General features: G+C 61.6%; 1 protein-coding gene across 2 annotated transcripts in view; it reads right to left on the reverse strand.

Annotated features, from left to right (window-relative positions):
* Window positions 1–2,499: 2,499 nt before the first annotated feature.
* The window catches only part of RAPGEF1 (Rap guanine nucleotide exchange factor 1), a 92,770-nt gene continuing 81,321 nt past the window's right edge, over window positions 2,500–13,948 (reverse strand). For both annotated transcript variants that reach the window (XM_023747795.1, XM_023747793.1), the window contains 10 exons: window positions 12,947–13,031; window positions 11,481–11,573; window positions 10,637–10,822; window positions 9,884–9,968; window positions 9,656–9,750; window positions 8,306–8,384; window positions 8,122–8,223; window positions 6,782–6,879; window positions 5,463–5,591; window positions 2,500–4,955 (listed from right to left, as the gene is read on the reverse strand). In XM_023747795.1, coding sequence (XP_023603563.1) covers window positions 4,805–4,955; window positions 5,463–5,591; window positions 6,782–6,879; window positions 8,122–8,223; window positions 8,306–8,384; window positions 9,656–9,750; window positions 9,884–9,968; window positions 10,637–10,822; window positions 11,481–11,573; window positions 12,947–13,031 — 1,103 coding nt within the window. In that variant the 3' untranslated portion in view covers window positions 2,500–4,804. The remainder of the gene's footprint in view (window positions 4,956–5,462; window positions 5,592–6,781; window positions 6,880–8,121; window positions 8,224–8,305; window positions 8,385–9,655; window positions 9,751–9,883; window positions 9,969–10,636; window positions 10,823–11,480; window positions 11,574–12,946; window positions 13,032–13,948) is intronic.

Here is a 13,948-nt window from a genome sequence, read left to right on the forward strand (position 1 = left end):
GAGCTAAGAGTCTAGGAGTCCCACACACAGGAGAGAGCCCAGGAGGGTGCTGTGTAACCAGGGAGCTGGGGAGGCCCTGGGAATCTGGAAAGCCACAGAGGGAGGGGTCGAGAGATCCGGTCCCACAGAAGCAGACAGGTCCTGGCCAGGCTGGGGACAGATCAGGACGGCTGCCGCCTCCCTGTGGTGGGAAGTACACTGTGGTGTCTGCCTGTCGATAAGGTATGTGCCGTAGACTTACATTCGCGCATGTGCAAAGAACTGTCTGAAAGGAAGTTGCAAACTGCTGGCAGTGGCTGCCCGGGGACCAGGAGCGGGGGCGCCACGCATGGCTGAACCTGACGATGGGATTCATACGTCGTGTCATTAAAAATGAAGAAAATGCGCTGCCTTTGGCCTCAGCAGGCCCAGTTTTAGGGCTCACCGTGGTGGAGACTGTCTTCCGGAGGCTCCGGGCCAGTGTGGAGACGGCCGGCGTCGTGAGTGACTGTGCGGACGCGCCCTGGAGGGAGCGGCTGGGCAAATGGAACGTGTGCAGCGAGAGAGAATGCTGGCTTCGGGGTGGAATGTCTGCGGCCAGCTGGGGTGGCACCGTGGTGCTTGCCGAGTGCTGAGGAAGCTTCTGGAGGAAGCCGTGGCGCTATCACCTCAGCCCAGGGAGAGGCTGCGCTCCCACCCACCATGGAGGGCCTTCCAGTCGCTCGCGCTCTCCACGCTGGTGTTGCCGTGGCGTGCGGTTCAGCAGCTCTGGGGCTGAGGCTGTGGCGGTGGCTCAGCGTGGCTCCGATGACTGACGACGTGGAGCCTGTTACCAGCTCTTCGGAGTCTCTGTATGACGTCCCTGGTCAAGCTGGTGCCCTTTTTTAAAGTCTGGCCATGGAGGTGGTTCTGAGTGTCCTTCCTTTCATCTGCTCATCGCATTCAGGGGCGGCAGGGCTGCGCTGTGAAAATCTGTAAGCTCTGGCGGTAGCTCAGCTGGCACAGTTCCCTTCTCATTCACGCGAAGTCCAGTGTGGGTGGTGGGGCGGCCCAGTCTGGGCTCCTTCACGTGGGACTCTGCGTGTCAACCCCTGGAGTCTGCACGGCCGGGAGAGGCACACCCACTCTTCATTTTGTTCTTTAGACTCTGAGCATCAGTGAGATCACATGGCATTTGTCTCTCTGGCTTCCTTCACTCAGTACCACACCCTCTAGGCCCCGCATGCTGTCACAACGGGAAGACTGCATTCTCTCGGGGGCTGAGTGGTACATGCCACTCTATACACGCACCAGGGCTTTGTTACCCACTCGTCCTTTGATGGGCACATGGGTTGCGTTTAGATCCTGGCTGTTGTCGATAATGCTGCAGCGGACAGTGTTTGGGGTTTCTTCAGATATTTACCCAGGCGGGATCGGTGGGTCAAAAGCAGTTCCATTTGTAACTTTTCAAGGGGACATCCATCCACTTCTGCAGAACCGCCAACAGCAGCCAGCAGGCCCGGGACTGGGATGAATGACAGGGCCCTTAGTGAGGGCACATGGGTGCCCAAGCACACGGCCAACTTACGAATGCCACTCCGTCCTTGCATTGCGGATGCGTCCCATGGTCAGGGAGGACTGGTTTTTAGTGCCGGGCTGGGGCTAAGGTTACTCTGGCGCTTCTGCGTCAGCATTCGCCTGTAATTTTCTTGCGCTGTCCTTGTCTGGATTGGACGCCAAGGTTGTATTCTACTCCTGAAATGAGGCAAGCAGTGTTTCCCTTGCTGTTCTTGGGGCTCGTGTGAGACTGACGCTCCTGTCTGTCTGACATAAAGTACCTGTTACGCCCGTCAGGACCTGCTATCCCAGTGGATTTCAAACCAGATTTAACTGTGTAATGTCAAGTACCTCTTCTTTGTAGCACTTACCATGGTTGTGGTATTTCCCTCGTGTGACATTAAATGAAGAGGATGAAATGAGGTAAAGCTGTTTGCAAAGTGCGTGGTGCCCACTCATGCTGGGTGAGTCGTACCAGTGGCAACAGCTCACCAGACTGCTACAGGCTGTGGCTCGCTGAGCTCACGCGGTGGAAGCTGGGAGGGCCCCTTATAGCTGAGCAGCTGGGAACAGAGAAGGCACCGCGTACCCACGGCCACTGGCTTATGGGCGGCGGAGCCAGGACCAGAGCCCATTAGCCAGGAGCCATGTCCCTCCAGCATGTTCTGAGCACGCAGGACTAAAGGACCCAAACCCAACCTCACCGGTTCCGGAATGATGCACCCAGTGGACACCTGGGTGGTGGTGTAAATGAGTGAGGGCCATTTCTCGTCCCCTGGGACACCAAATGGCCACTGCACTCGAAGCCTGGCCTGGTGCATGGACAGACCTGGAGCCTCTGAGGTTGCTTTCGAGGCCTTTGACGGTGGATGGAGCCCAGGCCTCTGACAGGAGCTAGTGTGGGAGACACCACCCCAACAGCAGCCAGTCCGAGAGGAGCCACAGAAAAGGAGGCGCCTGAACCATCACTTTGACAACCATCACTTTGACACGTGGTAGCACACAGGTGGCTGTCACCTGTATTTATTTTCCTCTCATATAAAAGTTACACATTTGAAATGTCTGCAGGAAGCTGCCCTATCAGCCGTTAGTCGGGAATATATATTACAATGTAACACTGGGGGCGGGGTGGTGGGTGGTGGTGGGAGGTGCTTCTCAGGTTCAGTTCAGACGTGGCGCCAGCCTGCCCTCTCCTTCGCTCTACCCACCTGCGGGGAACCCAACCGTCCTGGTCATGTCTGTCTGTCTGTCCTGAAGATCAAGCCCCACACCCTGTCCCCAAGACAGACAGTTCACGGCAGGGCTGCGGTGCTGGCATGGGGTTTGGTAACTCCCGGAGCCAAGAGGGCGTCTTAATGAGGCACGGGAGGGGAAGCCCGCGGCCAGTCAGTTCACGCACACATGGCACCTGCTGTCCTCACACCGGGCTCGCGGCGCCGCTCGCTGGTGCCTGGCCCTCTGTGCGGACCACCTTGGGCTTGGGGAGGGGGGGCAGGGCCACCTCTGAATTGAGGGAAGTGGAGCCCCCACCCCATCCCCACCAGCTCATGGCTGAGAACCGACCGACAGGCTGCAAACACGCCTTGTCCGCGAGTGGCTGGGTTTCTGAGGCCGAGTCTTTGCCTGTGCTATGGAGGGAGACCCGGGGGTGCCCCCAAATGCAGGGTAACCCCGGTTCCCATCGCCGAGGAGCCCCGAGGGCCCAGCGCAGCGGCAGAGTGGGCGGCTGGGAAGACTGAGACGAGGACCGAGGAACGAGGCACAGCCTATAAACCACCCACACGCTGCACTGCCAGTAAACAGTGACTCACACACACTCTTAAATAGTAAAGTGACGTGTTCTGGCCGCGGCCGGCAGGACCACCGCCAGAGGGACCGTAACCGACATTTCAGCCTCTCCCTCCACCCGGACAAACGAGAGGGGAAGGCCAGCCCAGCCTTGCTCCTGATAACAGCTCATCAAAACCACGAAGGACTCAAAGTGACATGGCTTCTCTACAAACAGAATCTTAATAATCAACGGATGTTGCTCTCTCCTTTTCTTTGTTCTGGGCTAAGCACAGTTAGTCCTGGAGTTTGCGTGACCAGGTGCCAACCCCAGGACAGGTGAGCACTCCACCACGCGCAGCAGAGCGCACAGGCAGGCCCGTCCGAGCCCACGGCGCGTGGGAGCTCCGGCCGACACCTGAGAGCGGCCTGCAGACCTGGCCTCGGATTGTCACCTCAGCAGCAAGAGTGGTTTGCACAGGAGGGCGGAGAGCACTGTTCTCGAAGGTGCTTTCCGGGCGAGCGAGCCTGCTCTGGGGTGTGGCCGGGCAGCCCAGACCCTGGCCTCTCAGAGACACCGTCCCTCCGAGGGTGAGCCAACAGTGGTGGGGACACCGGGGAGGAGTCCTTGTCACCCACCGGATGGAGCAAGGTCGGAGGGGAGCCCGTGGGCCGGAGGGAGCAGGAGGTGGAGTTTAAGGCACACAGCAAGCGACAGGAGGGGGCCCGCGGCCTCCCCCTAGACAGAAACGCCCCTCCACTCCCCTCTCTCTGAATTAACTCACCCAAGAGCTACGAACCCAGCTCAGCTAAAACGCATTTCTTGGGTGGTAAGGTCCTCTCTTGCTCCACCCTCCCCTTCCCAGCGCCCTCAGTGCCAGGTGACGGGGTGGGCAGATAAGGGCAAGGGGAGAGGGCAGCCACTGCTACTCACTGCACGGCCAGCAGCCCGGTGCCCGCAGGCAGAGGGCGGTGCTAGGGCCACCTGTCGTACCTAAAGGGCCAGGTGAGCGGCGCCCATCCTCCACCTTAGAAAGCAGGGCTGGAAGGCAAAAGGAGCCCCACCCAAGCCTGCTCTGCTCTCTGCCCACCCAGCTACATGTCCCTTCATTCACGGTCACCGGGGAGCAGCCCCCCCAGGGTCCTTGAACCTCCACTCATTCATCATTTCAGCAGATCCGGACCCTGGAAGTCAGGGAGGGGGCAGACTCCGCGGCTCCCAGGTGGGAGGAGGATCAGGCGGGACGGGGAGGGGAGACGGACGTGAAAGCAAAACCAAATGAGAAAACCACCAGTTCACAATCGGCAATGAGACCTGCCTGCTGGCTCCGCGCCGGGCCGTGGGCTTGCTCGTGGGAGGAAGGAGGCAGGAAGCTGCCCGCACTCAGGGCTCCTGCCCAGCTGGCCCCCTGGCGGAGGCCGGAACAGCGCTGCTGCCGCACAACAGGTCCAAAGTCCCTTCGGGTCTCGGAGCCGCACTCTGAGCCTCTGTGAGCATCCTCCTTGCTCACGGCAGCTGCTCCTAGGTCTTCTCCTCCCGGTCTGTTTTCCTCCTTGTTATGTTCCTGGGTTTGATTTTCAGAGAGAGTTCCCATAGGGCCTCCTCAGCCAGGTGGTCACTAAAGTCGTTGAAGAAGTTTATGATGTCGTCGTTCCTCCGGATGTCGTAATGCCTGGTGGGGAGGAAGGCAGCAGTGAGTGCCCACGACCTCTCAACGGCAACCCCCTACCACCCAGCAAACCGCTGTGGCAGGCGCCCTGCTGCCCACGGCCTACGGGGGGTCCGAGCTCCCCAGACAAGGTCAGCAGCACGCAGAGCCCACGCTAGACCCTAAAGCTGTGCCCTGCTTCCTGCAAGGTCTCCCCAGCGGCATCCCTGCAGCTGGGCTGCCCTCTCCAGGTGCTCCAGGGAGACCCGCTCTCAGGCCCCACTCCTGCCGTGGCCCACCCTGGGGACTGCTGACGCTGGGCCCACCCACTACTCTGGCGTCCGGCGGGCCATAGTGTGCCAGCAGACCAGTCACCAGCTTCCTTGTATGGGAAAGGGGACGGGCTGGCTGCCACCTGTGTGCAGGCGACGGGCCATTCCGTGCTGAGCCCCTCAGGCCTCCTGACAGCCTGGTCCTCGCCACCTCCCGTCTCTGCTCAGGCCCCAGGAGCCGAGGGCGGGGAGCACTCACGCCTGCTGGAAGCAGCGCATGCTGTCCAGGATGTTGAACTGCTGCCACCGTTTGGAAAAATTCACTTTGCCGTCAATATAATCCGGGTTCCCCAGGTGCACGAAGGTGAGGTCCTGCAGGATGAGCCCCCTGGGAGGATGGAGAGCCCAGTTACCCTCCGGAGGTGACTTAGAAGGTGGCTGCTTTCCTGGCACGTCGGTTGGGCCACCAGGACAAGCCAGTGCTGATGCGGCCCCGGCCCCTGGGCTGTGCCTGAGAAACTACCAAAGCCACCAGCGCTCTGGGAGGCATCTGTCTCTCCCAGCGGAAGTCCCGGCTCCCAAACCCTGGGTCCCCGGGAAAGCGGCTCAGGTCCTGGAGGAGCCTTGGAGGCCGGGCTGCTACGGAGGCCTCGGTGACTGTCTGGCCTGCAGGACCATCGGGGAACGGGACGCTGCAGCAGAAGCCAGCAGAGCTGTGGGCTTGCTCATGTAAAATCCATAAACGAACATGAGAAATAACAGGACCCCAAGCTGGGAGTGGGCAGGAGACAGAGCCCTCTTGTTAGCAGGTGCCTCTAAACACAGGACGTGAAGCCACATGACCAGTGGTGGCAGTCCCTCCACCTGGGAGGCCCAGCCTGAGGGCCCAGGGACCCGTCACCGAGCCCCCACGGGAAAGAGTGCAGTGCAGTGAGGCCGGGAGGCTGGGAGAGGAGTCGGCTGTCCAATCTGCGTTTCTGAGGGACATCCCATCAGACACCCAGCCCTGGGGCAGTGCCGACTGACTCTCCCATCCCTTTCGGAGACTCCGTGCCCACTAGCATACTAAGGGCTCTGATCAGACCTGCAACAGAAGCCTGTTTAGCTTTGATTTGCCGTCACTTCCTGTATTTACTGACCACAGGGTCCCTCCCCAGGAAACACCTATGTACTCCCTCTTCCAGGGCCCACATGGAGGACACGCTCTCTGAGCTGCTTCATGCCAAGTGCTCTGAGGGTTCCTGGGGTGACCGGGCCCTCAGGTGGCTGTGGCGTGCAGCCGAGTTTGAGGCCTGTGGAATATGGCACCATGTACTGCGGGGGAAGGAGGCTGCCGCCTGTCCGCGCCTGGACGTGCTGCCTGCAGGCCAGGGAGAAGTGGGAACAGGACAGGGGGATGGAACATTTTCACGGGACCCCGCAATTCTGCTTAAAAGTAAAAGGCACTCCTTGCCACACAGTTTAGAGTTGAGACAGTATAAATGTCTTGGTTGGACCCTTAGCGCGGGTTTCTCAGGGAGCCCAATACAGCATCTCCAGAGCAACCGAGGGGCAAACCCGGGCAGGGCTTCTACTCACAGGTACGGGATGCATGGCGGCTCCACCTCCGAGAGGGCTGCCCGGTAGGCACGGAAGGAGGACGAGCTGTCAATCAGCGTGCAGTACTCAGCCAGGCCCTGTGCAGGAGGGGCGTGGAGTCTGTGAGCCCTGGGACAATGCTGGGCACAGCCCGGCCCCTCCTCGCAGACCAAGTCGTCCCCTACCCTCTGCCAATGCTCGAGGGTACCCACACACACACACACCCAGAACCAGACCTGGGCTCTGCCCAGCCGCGGGGAGACCAGGCCTTCTGGGGCCACCTCCCGGAGCACCTTGCAGAGGGCCTGCTGTGCCTGCTCGGCCCGTGACTCCTCCCCGTCAGCACCCGCCACGTGCACAGGACCTGGAGCTCGGGCTCCCGCTTGGCTGTGCCCGACTACAGCCCAAGTGAGCCTCTAAGGCCCACACCGCACCGGCCACTCCAGCTCCGAGCCTTCCTTTGTTCTCCCTGCGCTCAAGGCCAAGTCCGCCAGGTTGGCAGGTGACCTCACCTCACTGCTCCTACACGCAGCCTGGGCTCTTGTCTGGGAGACTCAGCTGATCCTGCCTTTCTGCCTGCTAGGTGCCTCTCCCTCTGATGGGTCACCTCCTCCAAGAAGCCATCCCTGCCTCCTGAGGACCTCATGCTTTCCTGGAGCAACGGGTGTGGAGGTCCCACTTCCCCAAACAATACTGTTTTATACCTGTCCTCTTATGTCACTCCAGACAGCCCCGGGCGGCCCAGCCAATGCTCAGCCCTGGGGGCTGGGCCTCCACACAGAATAAAGGTCCAGTCCCTTGGCAGGCCCCCAAGGCCACCGTGATCAGGGCCAGTCCCCCACAGCGACATGGCCACTGGCCACGCTGGTCCTGTCCTGCTGCCTGAGGCGCCAGCTCCAGTCTGTGCACTCCTCTGGCCCTGATGGGCATCCCCTCCCTTCCCAGGAAGCTCCGACTCAGGGCCTGGCCTCACCAACACTTCCCCAGGGCCTCCCTGACCAGGCTCACTCAACACCCCATCCTTTTCCCTTTAGCACTTACCCTGAAGAAACCCACCAATAGCATGTCTGTCTGTTCACAATGCCTAATGCAGCCCGCCCAGAGCAGCCTTCTAGAAGCACAGGCCGAGGGAAGGAAGGAGCAGGTGCACTGGGACCAAGGCACAGCCTGTGGCGAAGGATGCAGGACGATGTGATGTCCCAGCACCAAACACGCCCCTCAGGGCCCAATGACTGCAGGTGAGGGACTAGGGCAGGCGGGGGTGGGCTGTCCCCGCCACACAGCTGGGCGCTGGCAGAGCAGGGACCCAAGCCCAGTCTCCATTCCTGTCCTGAGCTCACCTCTGAGGTCTGCTTCTGCCACTCGAGCCTGCGGATGGGTGCTGAGTCCAGCGCCGAGAGGATGGCCAGGTAGGAGTTGAAGTTGTTGAGCTTTCGTAAGTGCTGCAGAGAGAGGCGAGGGGCCGTGAGGGTGGGGCGGGGTGGGGCGGGGCTGAGGAGCAGGCTCGGGGCGGGGCTCAGTTACCTTCATGATCTTGATGAACTTCAGGAGCAGCCGTTCCCTGTCCTGGGCCTTTTCCTGCAACATGATGATGGACCGGACCCTGCAGGACGGGGAAGGAGAGCTGAGCTGACTGCACTCCCTCAGGGCCCCGTGCGGTCCTGGTGGAGACGGCCCAGCCGGACGCTCCATGGCTTGTCTCAAGTGCCCCAGGCTTGGCAGCACCAACTGCAGCCCGTCTTGGCTCTCAGGAGCTCTCAGAACCCCAGGGAGAGGCAACAGGCCACAAGAGATCTGGCGGCTGGTGCCAAACACCAGGATGGGGACCTCCGGCCATGCGGGCTCTGAGGATGCCAGCAGAGCTCTCCTGAGCAGAGCGGAGCGAGCACCACTGGGATGGACTCTGGCACAGCCTCAGGACCAGCTCAGCGGGGGCAGGCCTGTGGGTTCAGAGGCCACCTTGCCAGACACGAACGAGGGCACCGCTCAGAACCTTAGCATCCAAGGCAAAGCTAGCCTCGCACAAGGACCTCACGGTGACCCGGACGCCCTGTGATCTCCCCACAGCCCCTGCCAGTCACTGGGAGGAAGGGTCACCTCTGCTTTGCCTCTTCTGCCCATTGGAGGGCGCCTACACTCATCCACCTGCACCCCTCCTAGGCGGACCCCCAGGGGTGTGCTGGGAGACCTGTGCCCAGCACGGGGCTGGGTCTGAGGCCAGCTCAGGGCCACGTGTGGCTACAAACGGCCGTGCCGTGTTGGGGAGAAAGGAGGGAAAGCTGGGGATGACCTGATTTATCACGAACAAGCAGCCCGTGGAGCGTTTAAAAAATATCAGCCACCCCTCGATGGCTGCGGAGGGCTGTATGCAGTGAGGACGGCACGGCCGCCGCGCCCTGACCACCTCTCGGATGCTGAGAGGCTGTGGGCGCTTTTGAGTCATGCCTTGAAGAGCCGACAGTTCTGTTCTATGTTACATTATTAATACACTTCTGGGCTCCATTTTGCTTTACCGATTAAAGGCTACACGAAAGTATTAATGGCCACCACTCCTGCAGGCCCGCTTTCGGGCAGTCAGTGTGAGGAGGAGCCCTGAGGCTGCCCGCCCGGCAGTGGGGAGACTGCAAGGACCAGTGCGGGGGAGGGTGTGTGTGTGTGTGTGCAAACGTCACCCGTGTCTGCAGACACTGGCACTCGCTCCAGGACCTTTCCCTGCCGCGCCTGGCTCCTCAACCAGCCTCTGCTCTAGGTGCCCCTTGCTCTGCTGCCCAGTTCACAGTTAACGCCCGCGAGGCCGAGAAGGAGCTGAGGGATGAAGCAGCGGAGCTCTGCCCAGGACAACTGCCGCGGGCGGGCTCCGTGCCATGGCCTTACCAGTAGGACATGTTGTTGAAGTGCTCCGTGAACTGGGTCAGGTTGGGGCTCTTCTCCTCGTTCTGCTCTTTTGCCCAAAGCAAAACCTCAGGAATCTGAAAAAAGGAAGTAGACTGGGTGGGGCTGGACCCGCTGGCTGTCCCGTGATGGGAGTTTCTCTCATTCAAGGACAAGCAGCGGTGGCTCCCCCGGCAGGGCCAGTCTCCTCCGAGCCCCGCCCACGCGTACCTCTATTTTATAAAAGAGCTCGGCATCCAGCAGGGTCAGCTGTTCGGCTATTTCATGGCTGTGAAAGTCATGCAGGGTCCCTGGCCTGGAAGACAGACGCCCGAGGTGAATGGACAGGGACAGCTGGAGCAGAGGGCCTCGCAGCTAGGACTGGAGGGAGCGACCGCTTGGACCATGGTGCTGGCCCCGTCTCCTGCCACTACTGGGCGGGTCCTGCAGGTCCCCTTGTGAGCCCATGGACAGCTCAGCTGCCCGAGAACGCAGGGTGCAGGGGGACAGAGATGGTGCCACGCGAACGCAGGCGGAGACAGTCACTAACAAACATCTCCGGCTCGGGTAGAGGGGCAGGCAACACACGGGAACCACATACAGGGTCTTGGGAACGTTCAGGATGGCACAGCAGGGCTGGGTGAGAATTAACAGCGGCCACCTGAGTGCTGGGGAGGAAATTCATTAAGAGCTGACCACAGCCCATCTGTCTCTGGCCCTGGTAAGCGGCTACTCGCCCTGGTGCCCCACTTCCTGGTAAAAGGTGGCTCACCGATGCTACTCACAACCCCAGGAAGAGGCTCAGCGCCCAGGGAACCCACTAGGCTGTCCCTGAGCCACCTCGTCAGGGCCTGGCAGAACTGGGGCATGAGGCTGGGGCTGGGGAGATGCACTAAGGAAACGGGCGCAGAGGTAGCTGCTGGGCACAGCTCTCACCAGAGGAGGCAGGGGCAGAGGGGCTGTGGGCGGACGCGGGCAGCTCACCTGGCTGCTACGCCCCTGGCTGCCAGGGGCTGGTCGGAATGGGCACACCTGAGCAGCTTCTTCTGGTCCACCTTGTCCAGGATGTTCTTGCGGAGCACGCGGGCCAGGCTGAGCTCCCCGTTGCACACCAAGCGGAAGACCAGCTCCATCAGCAGCTTCAGGATCTCCTCTGTCAGCTCCACCAGGCTGCAGGGCCAGGCCACGAGGTGAGGTAGGGACACGAGGAGGGAAGGGGGCTGCTGCCACAGGGACAGGGGACAGTGCCCGCATCCTTGCAGGTGCTGGGGGTGGCCCAGTGGTAACAAGTGACCACCATCCTCTCAGCAAATGCTGGCTGGCCCCAGACAGGCCTGGAGGCCATGCGGGGCCTGGGCTGAGGAGACAAACCTCCGGGAAGCCCTGCCCCGAGGAGCTCCTGGTTCTGCGGGGAGGACTCCCTAACGGTCCTGGCCTCAGACTCGATGCCACAGGACGCTCAGCACCTCCCATGCGCGGCCCTCGCCACAACCGGGGGCACAGGCCAGGCTCCGCACTAGCAGAAGGGAAGCACCTAGAAGGCAGGGCCCGGGCATTTCCTTCCCAGCCTAGGAAAGGGCCGGCGTGATGGGTTCTGCCAATAACGGAACTGCAGCCTGAGCGCGAGGAGGGGGCAGAGCATGGCCCCGCCGGAAATCAGGGCAGGGCCAGGGCTGGCCTGCGGGGATGGGTCACTTCGGAGCAGGCTGGGGGAGCCCTGTCCAGAACTGTGGGCACGTAGCCGGGGAGGAGCAGGCGGGACGTCACAGGATGGCGAGCGCAGGGGAGAAGCCGCCCCGTGGCCGCGATCCGAGGGCCGAGCACTCACCACAGCTCGTCCACCACCCGCACCAGAACGAAGAACGTGTTCTTGCTGACGCGCTTCTTGAACGTGTCGGCGAAGGGAGAGAACTTCTCGTATGTGGAGCGTGGGTTAAAGAAACAGCTGTTCTCACACGGAGGGATGGGGGACAGCTACCATTTACTGAGGGCTACCACTGCCACCACTGGTGGGGGAGGGGTAGGCAGGCACAGGCCTGTAAAGTGGGTGTCAACCCAGACCTCAGACTGTCCTTAGCCACTCCCTCTCCTGCCCGCAGAACCGTCTCTACCACTCGCCCAGGCCCACCTTTCTGTCGGGTTCAACCGCGGTTCCTGCTAGACTTTCTGAAGCGCCAGGGGCTGCCTGGCTGAGCCTCGAGTAGAGGACAGTGGTCACAAGCAGGTGCCTGAGCCCCGGCTGCGGGGAGGTGCAGAGCCCAGACGTGCTTCCTGCTCTTGCCATGAGTTCCCATGTCTTCCCAGAGCCAGAGCTCACCCCCACCCCGCCTCCCCCACAGCCCTTCACACCCAACCGCCTCCAGCAGCTCCCGAGGCCACACTTTCTGCGTCCCCTGCAGACCCTTCTCCGCTCCGCCTGGTGATGGGAGTGTCGGGAAGGACGTGCGTATGTCTATCGGCAGCATATTGGCTGCTTCAGGCCTGCGAGCAACTGAATGTGTGAGGCTGGGGAGCCTGTCTCTGTGGACGGGATCCTCCACTTCAGGGCCGAGGGGCCAGGACCTCGGGCAAGGGCAAGGGGAGAGTGGAAGGCACGCTGTGCGGGAGACAGGTGGCCAGCAGGGGATGCTTCAGGGCACACAGGATGGGAGGGAGCTGGAGCCCCAGACTTCCTACCCCAGTGACAGTGCTGTCCAGCAGATGGCAGTCACGGGCTATGACTCGAGGACGGGGCCAAGGAGCAGTGGACCATGGGCTGGCCCACTCTGGGGGCAGGATGGGCCCTGGGCCAGGACTGCAGGCAGTGAGTGGTCCTGGGAAAGGTGGTTCATGGGTGGATGTGGAGGGGGAGGAGCCATTCTGTCGTGGACGTGCAGTTGTCCACAGCCACGTCTGCCACCAGGGGAGTGGCCATGCCTACCCAAGGTTGTTCATTTGAGTCTCATTCCCTCATCCGCACATTTGCAACTATCACCCCAATGCCCTGGAGCTCAGCTCAGAAGCTGCAGGTGCCAACTTGCTGGGTCTCTGCAGGGGCCTCCACGTTCCCGCCCTCAGGGCGTCAATTCTAATGGTTTCAGAATCACCCGTCACCACATGCCACCTGCCACCTGCCACCTGCCCCCGCGGCCTCACTGTCCCAGGCACAGCACACCTCACACAGCCCTTTGGCAGGTGGGAAGGAGGCCTGAGGCCCCAAAGCCGGACGTGGGGCCGCCTCCCTGCCTGCTGCCCTGCGTGGCCGGGCCCCTCTCCAGCTCTGGGCCTGCAGTGCCGTGGGAGTGGGAAGGATATCGGTACTGCAGCTTCTTGATGAGCTCCTCGGGGGTGATGAAGGTCCTGTAGGTGGTCAGGAAGGCCTCACAGTACAGCACCAGATCTGGAGGGAAGGACGCGTGGTTACGAGGTGGCTGCAATGTGCCCCCGCCTGGTGGACACCGAGCTCAGACCCCCCCATTCAAAGGCCCTGAGTCATGGGCACGGAGAGAATCACTCAACCTCAGCAGCAGGCTTCTGGAGCTAAGTCAGAGAGAGGTCATGCCTTCAGGAGGCTGGGCCCAGGGACAAACCCTGGGAACTTCCATACGGGAGAGCTAAGGGAAGGGTGAAGGGGCAGAGCTTGGCACGCTGCTGGAATACGCAGTGGCACGCGCGGGTGCCAGGGAAGGGCAAGGCCCACCCGGAGGAGCCGCCTCCAGCAGTCGGGCGCCTGGGCTGGCAGCTCCCACACGACCTCCTTCTCTGGAGGGCTCAGCCCCGTTACGTGCGGCTGCCTCCCCTCCCAGCCACACAGTCCCTGACACTAAAAAAAGGGGCGAAATGTTTTAAATGTAGGTCACTCCCGAGACAGACAACCCGGCCAGGCTTGTGAATGTCAGAGCTCTTCTGAGCTGGAGCTGAGGTTCAAGTCCTGATTCGATTCCAAAGTACGTGCTCCTCCCCGTGAGGCTGCGCTCGTGCCCGCACACATGCTACCGAGCTGTTCTGGTCGGGACACAGGCCACCTTGCCCCATCTTTTCTCATTCACCCCCAGCTCCCTCGGTGGAAAAACCTCATGGCTCCCCACTTTTCCGGCTAAGAGTGCAGGCTTGGCCGAACCTGGCTCCTGCCCCTGCCCTGCCCTTGCAGACACTCCAGGGACAGAGGAGAGGAAAAGGAACACCTGCTGGGGGTTCAGCTGGAAGAGCGGGTTATGAGGGAGGTCGAGGCTGCAGTCAGAGCAGGGACCACAGCGGCACGCTAGGCTGCTTCCTGGACCGCAAACCCACCCGCTATGTCAAGTTTGGGCTTCTGTT

Source organism: Myotis lucifugus, unplaced genomic scaffold (assembly GCF_000147115.1).
Source record: "Myotis lucifugus unplaced genomic scaffold, Myoluc2.0 scaffold_980, whole genome shotgun sequence".
Classification (NCBI taxonomy): Eukaryota; Metazoa; Chordata; class Mammalia; order Chiroptera; family Vespertilionidae; genus Myotis; species Myotis lucifugus.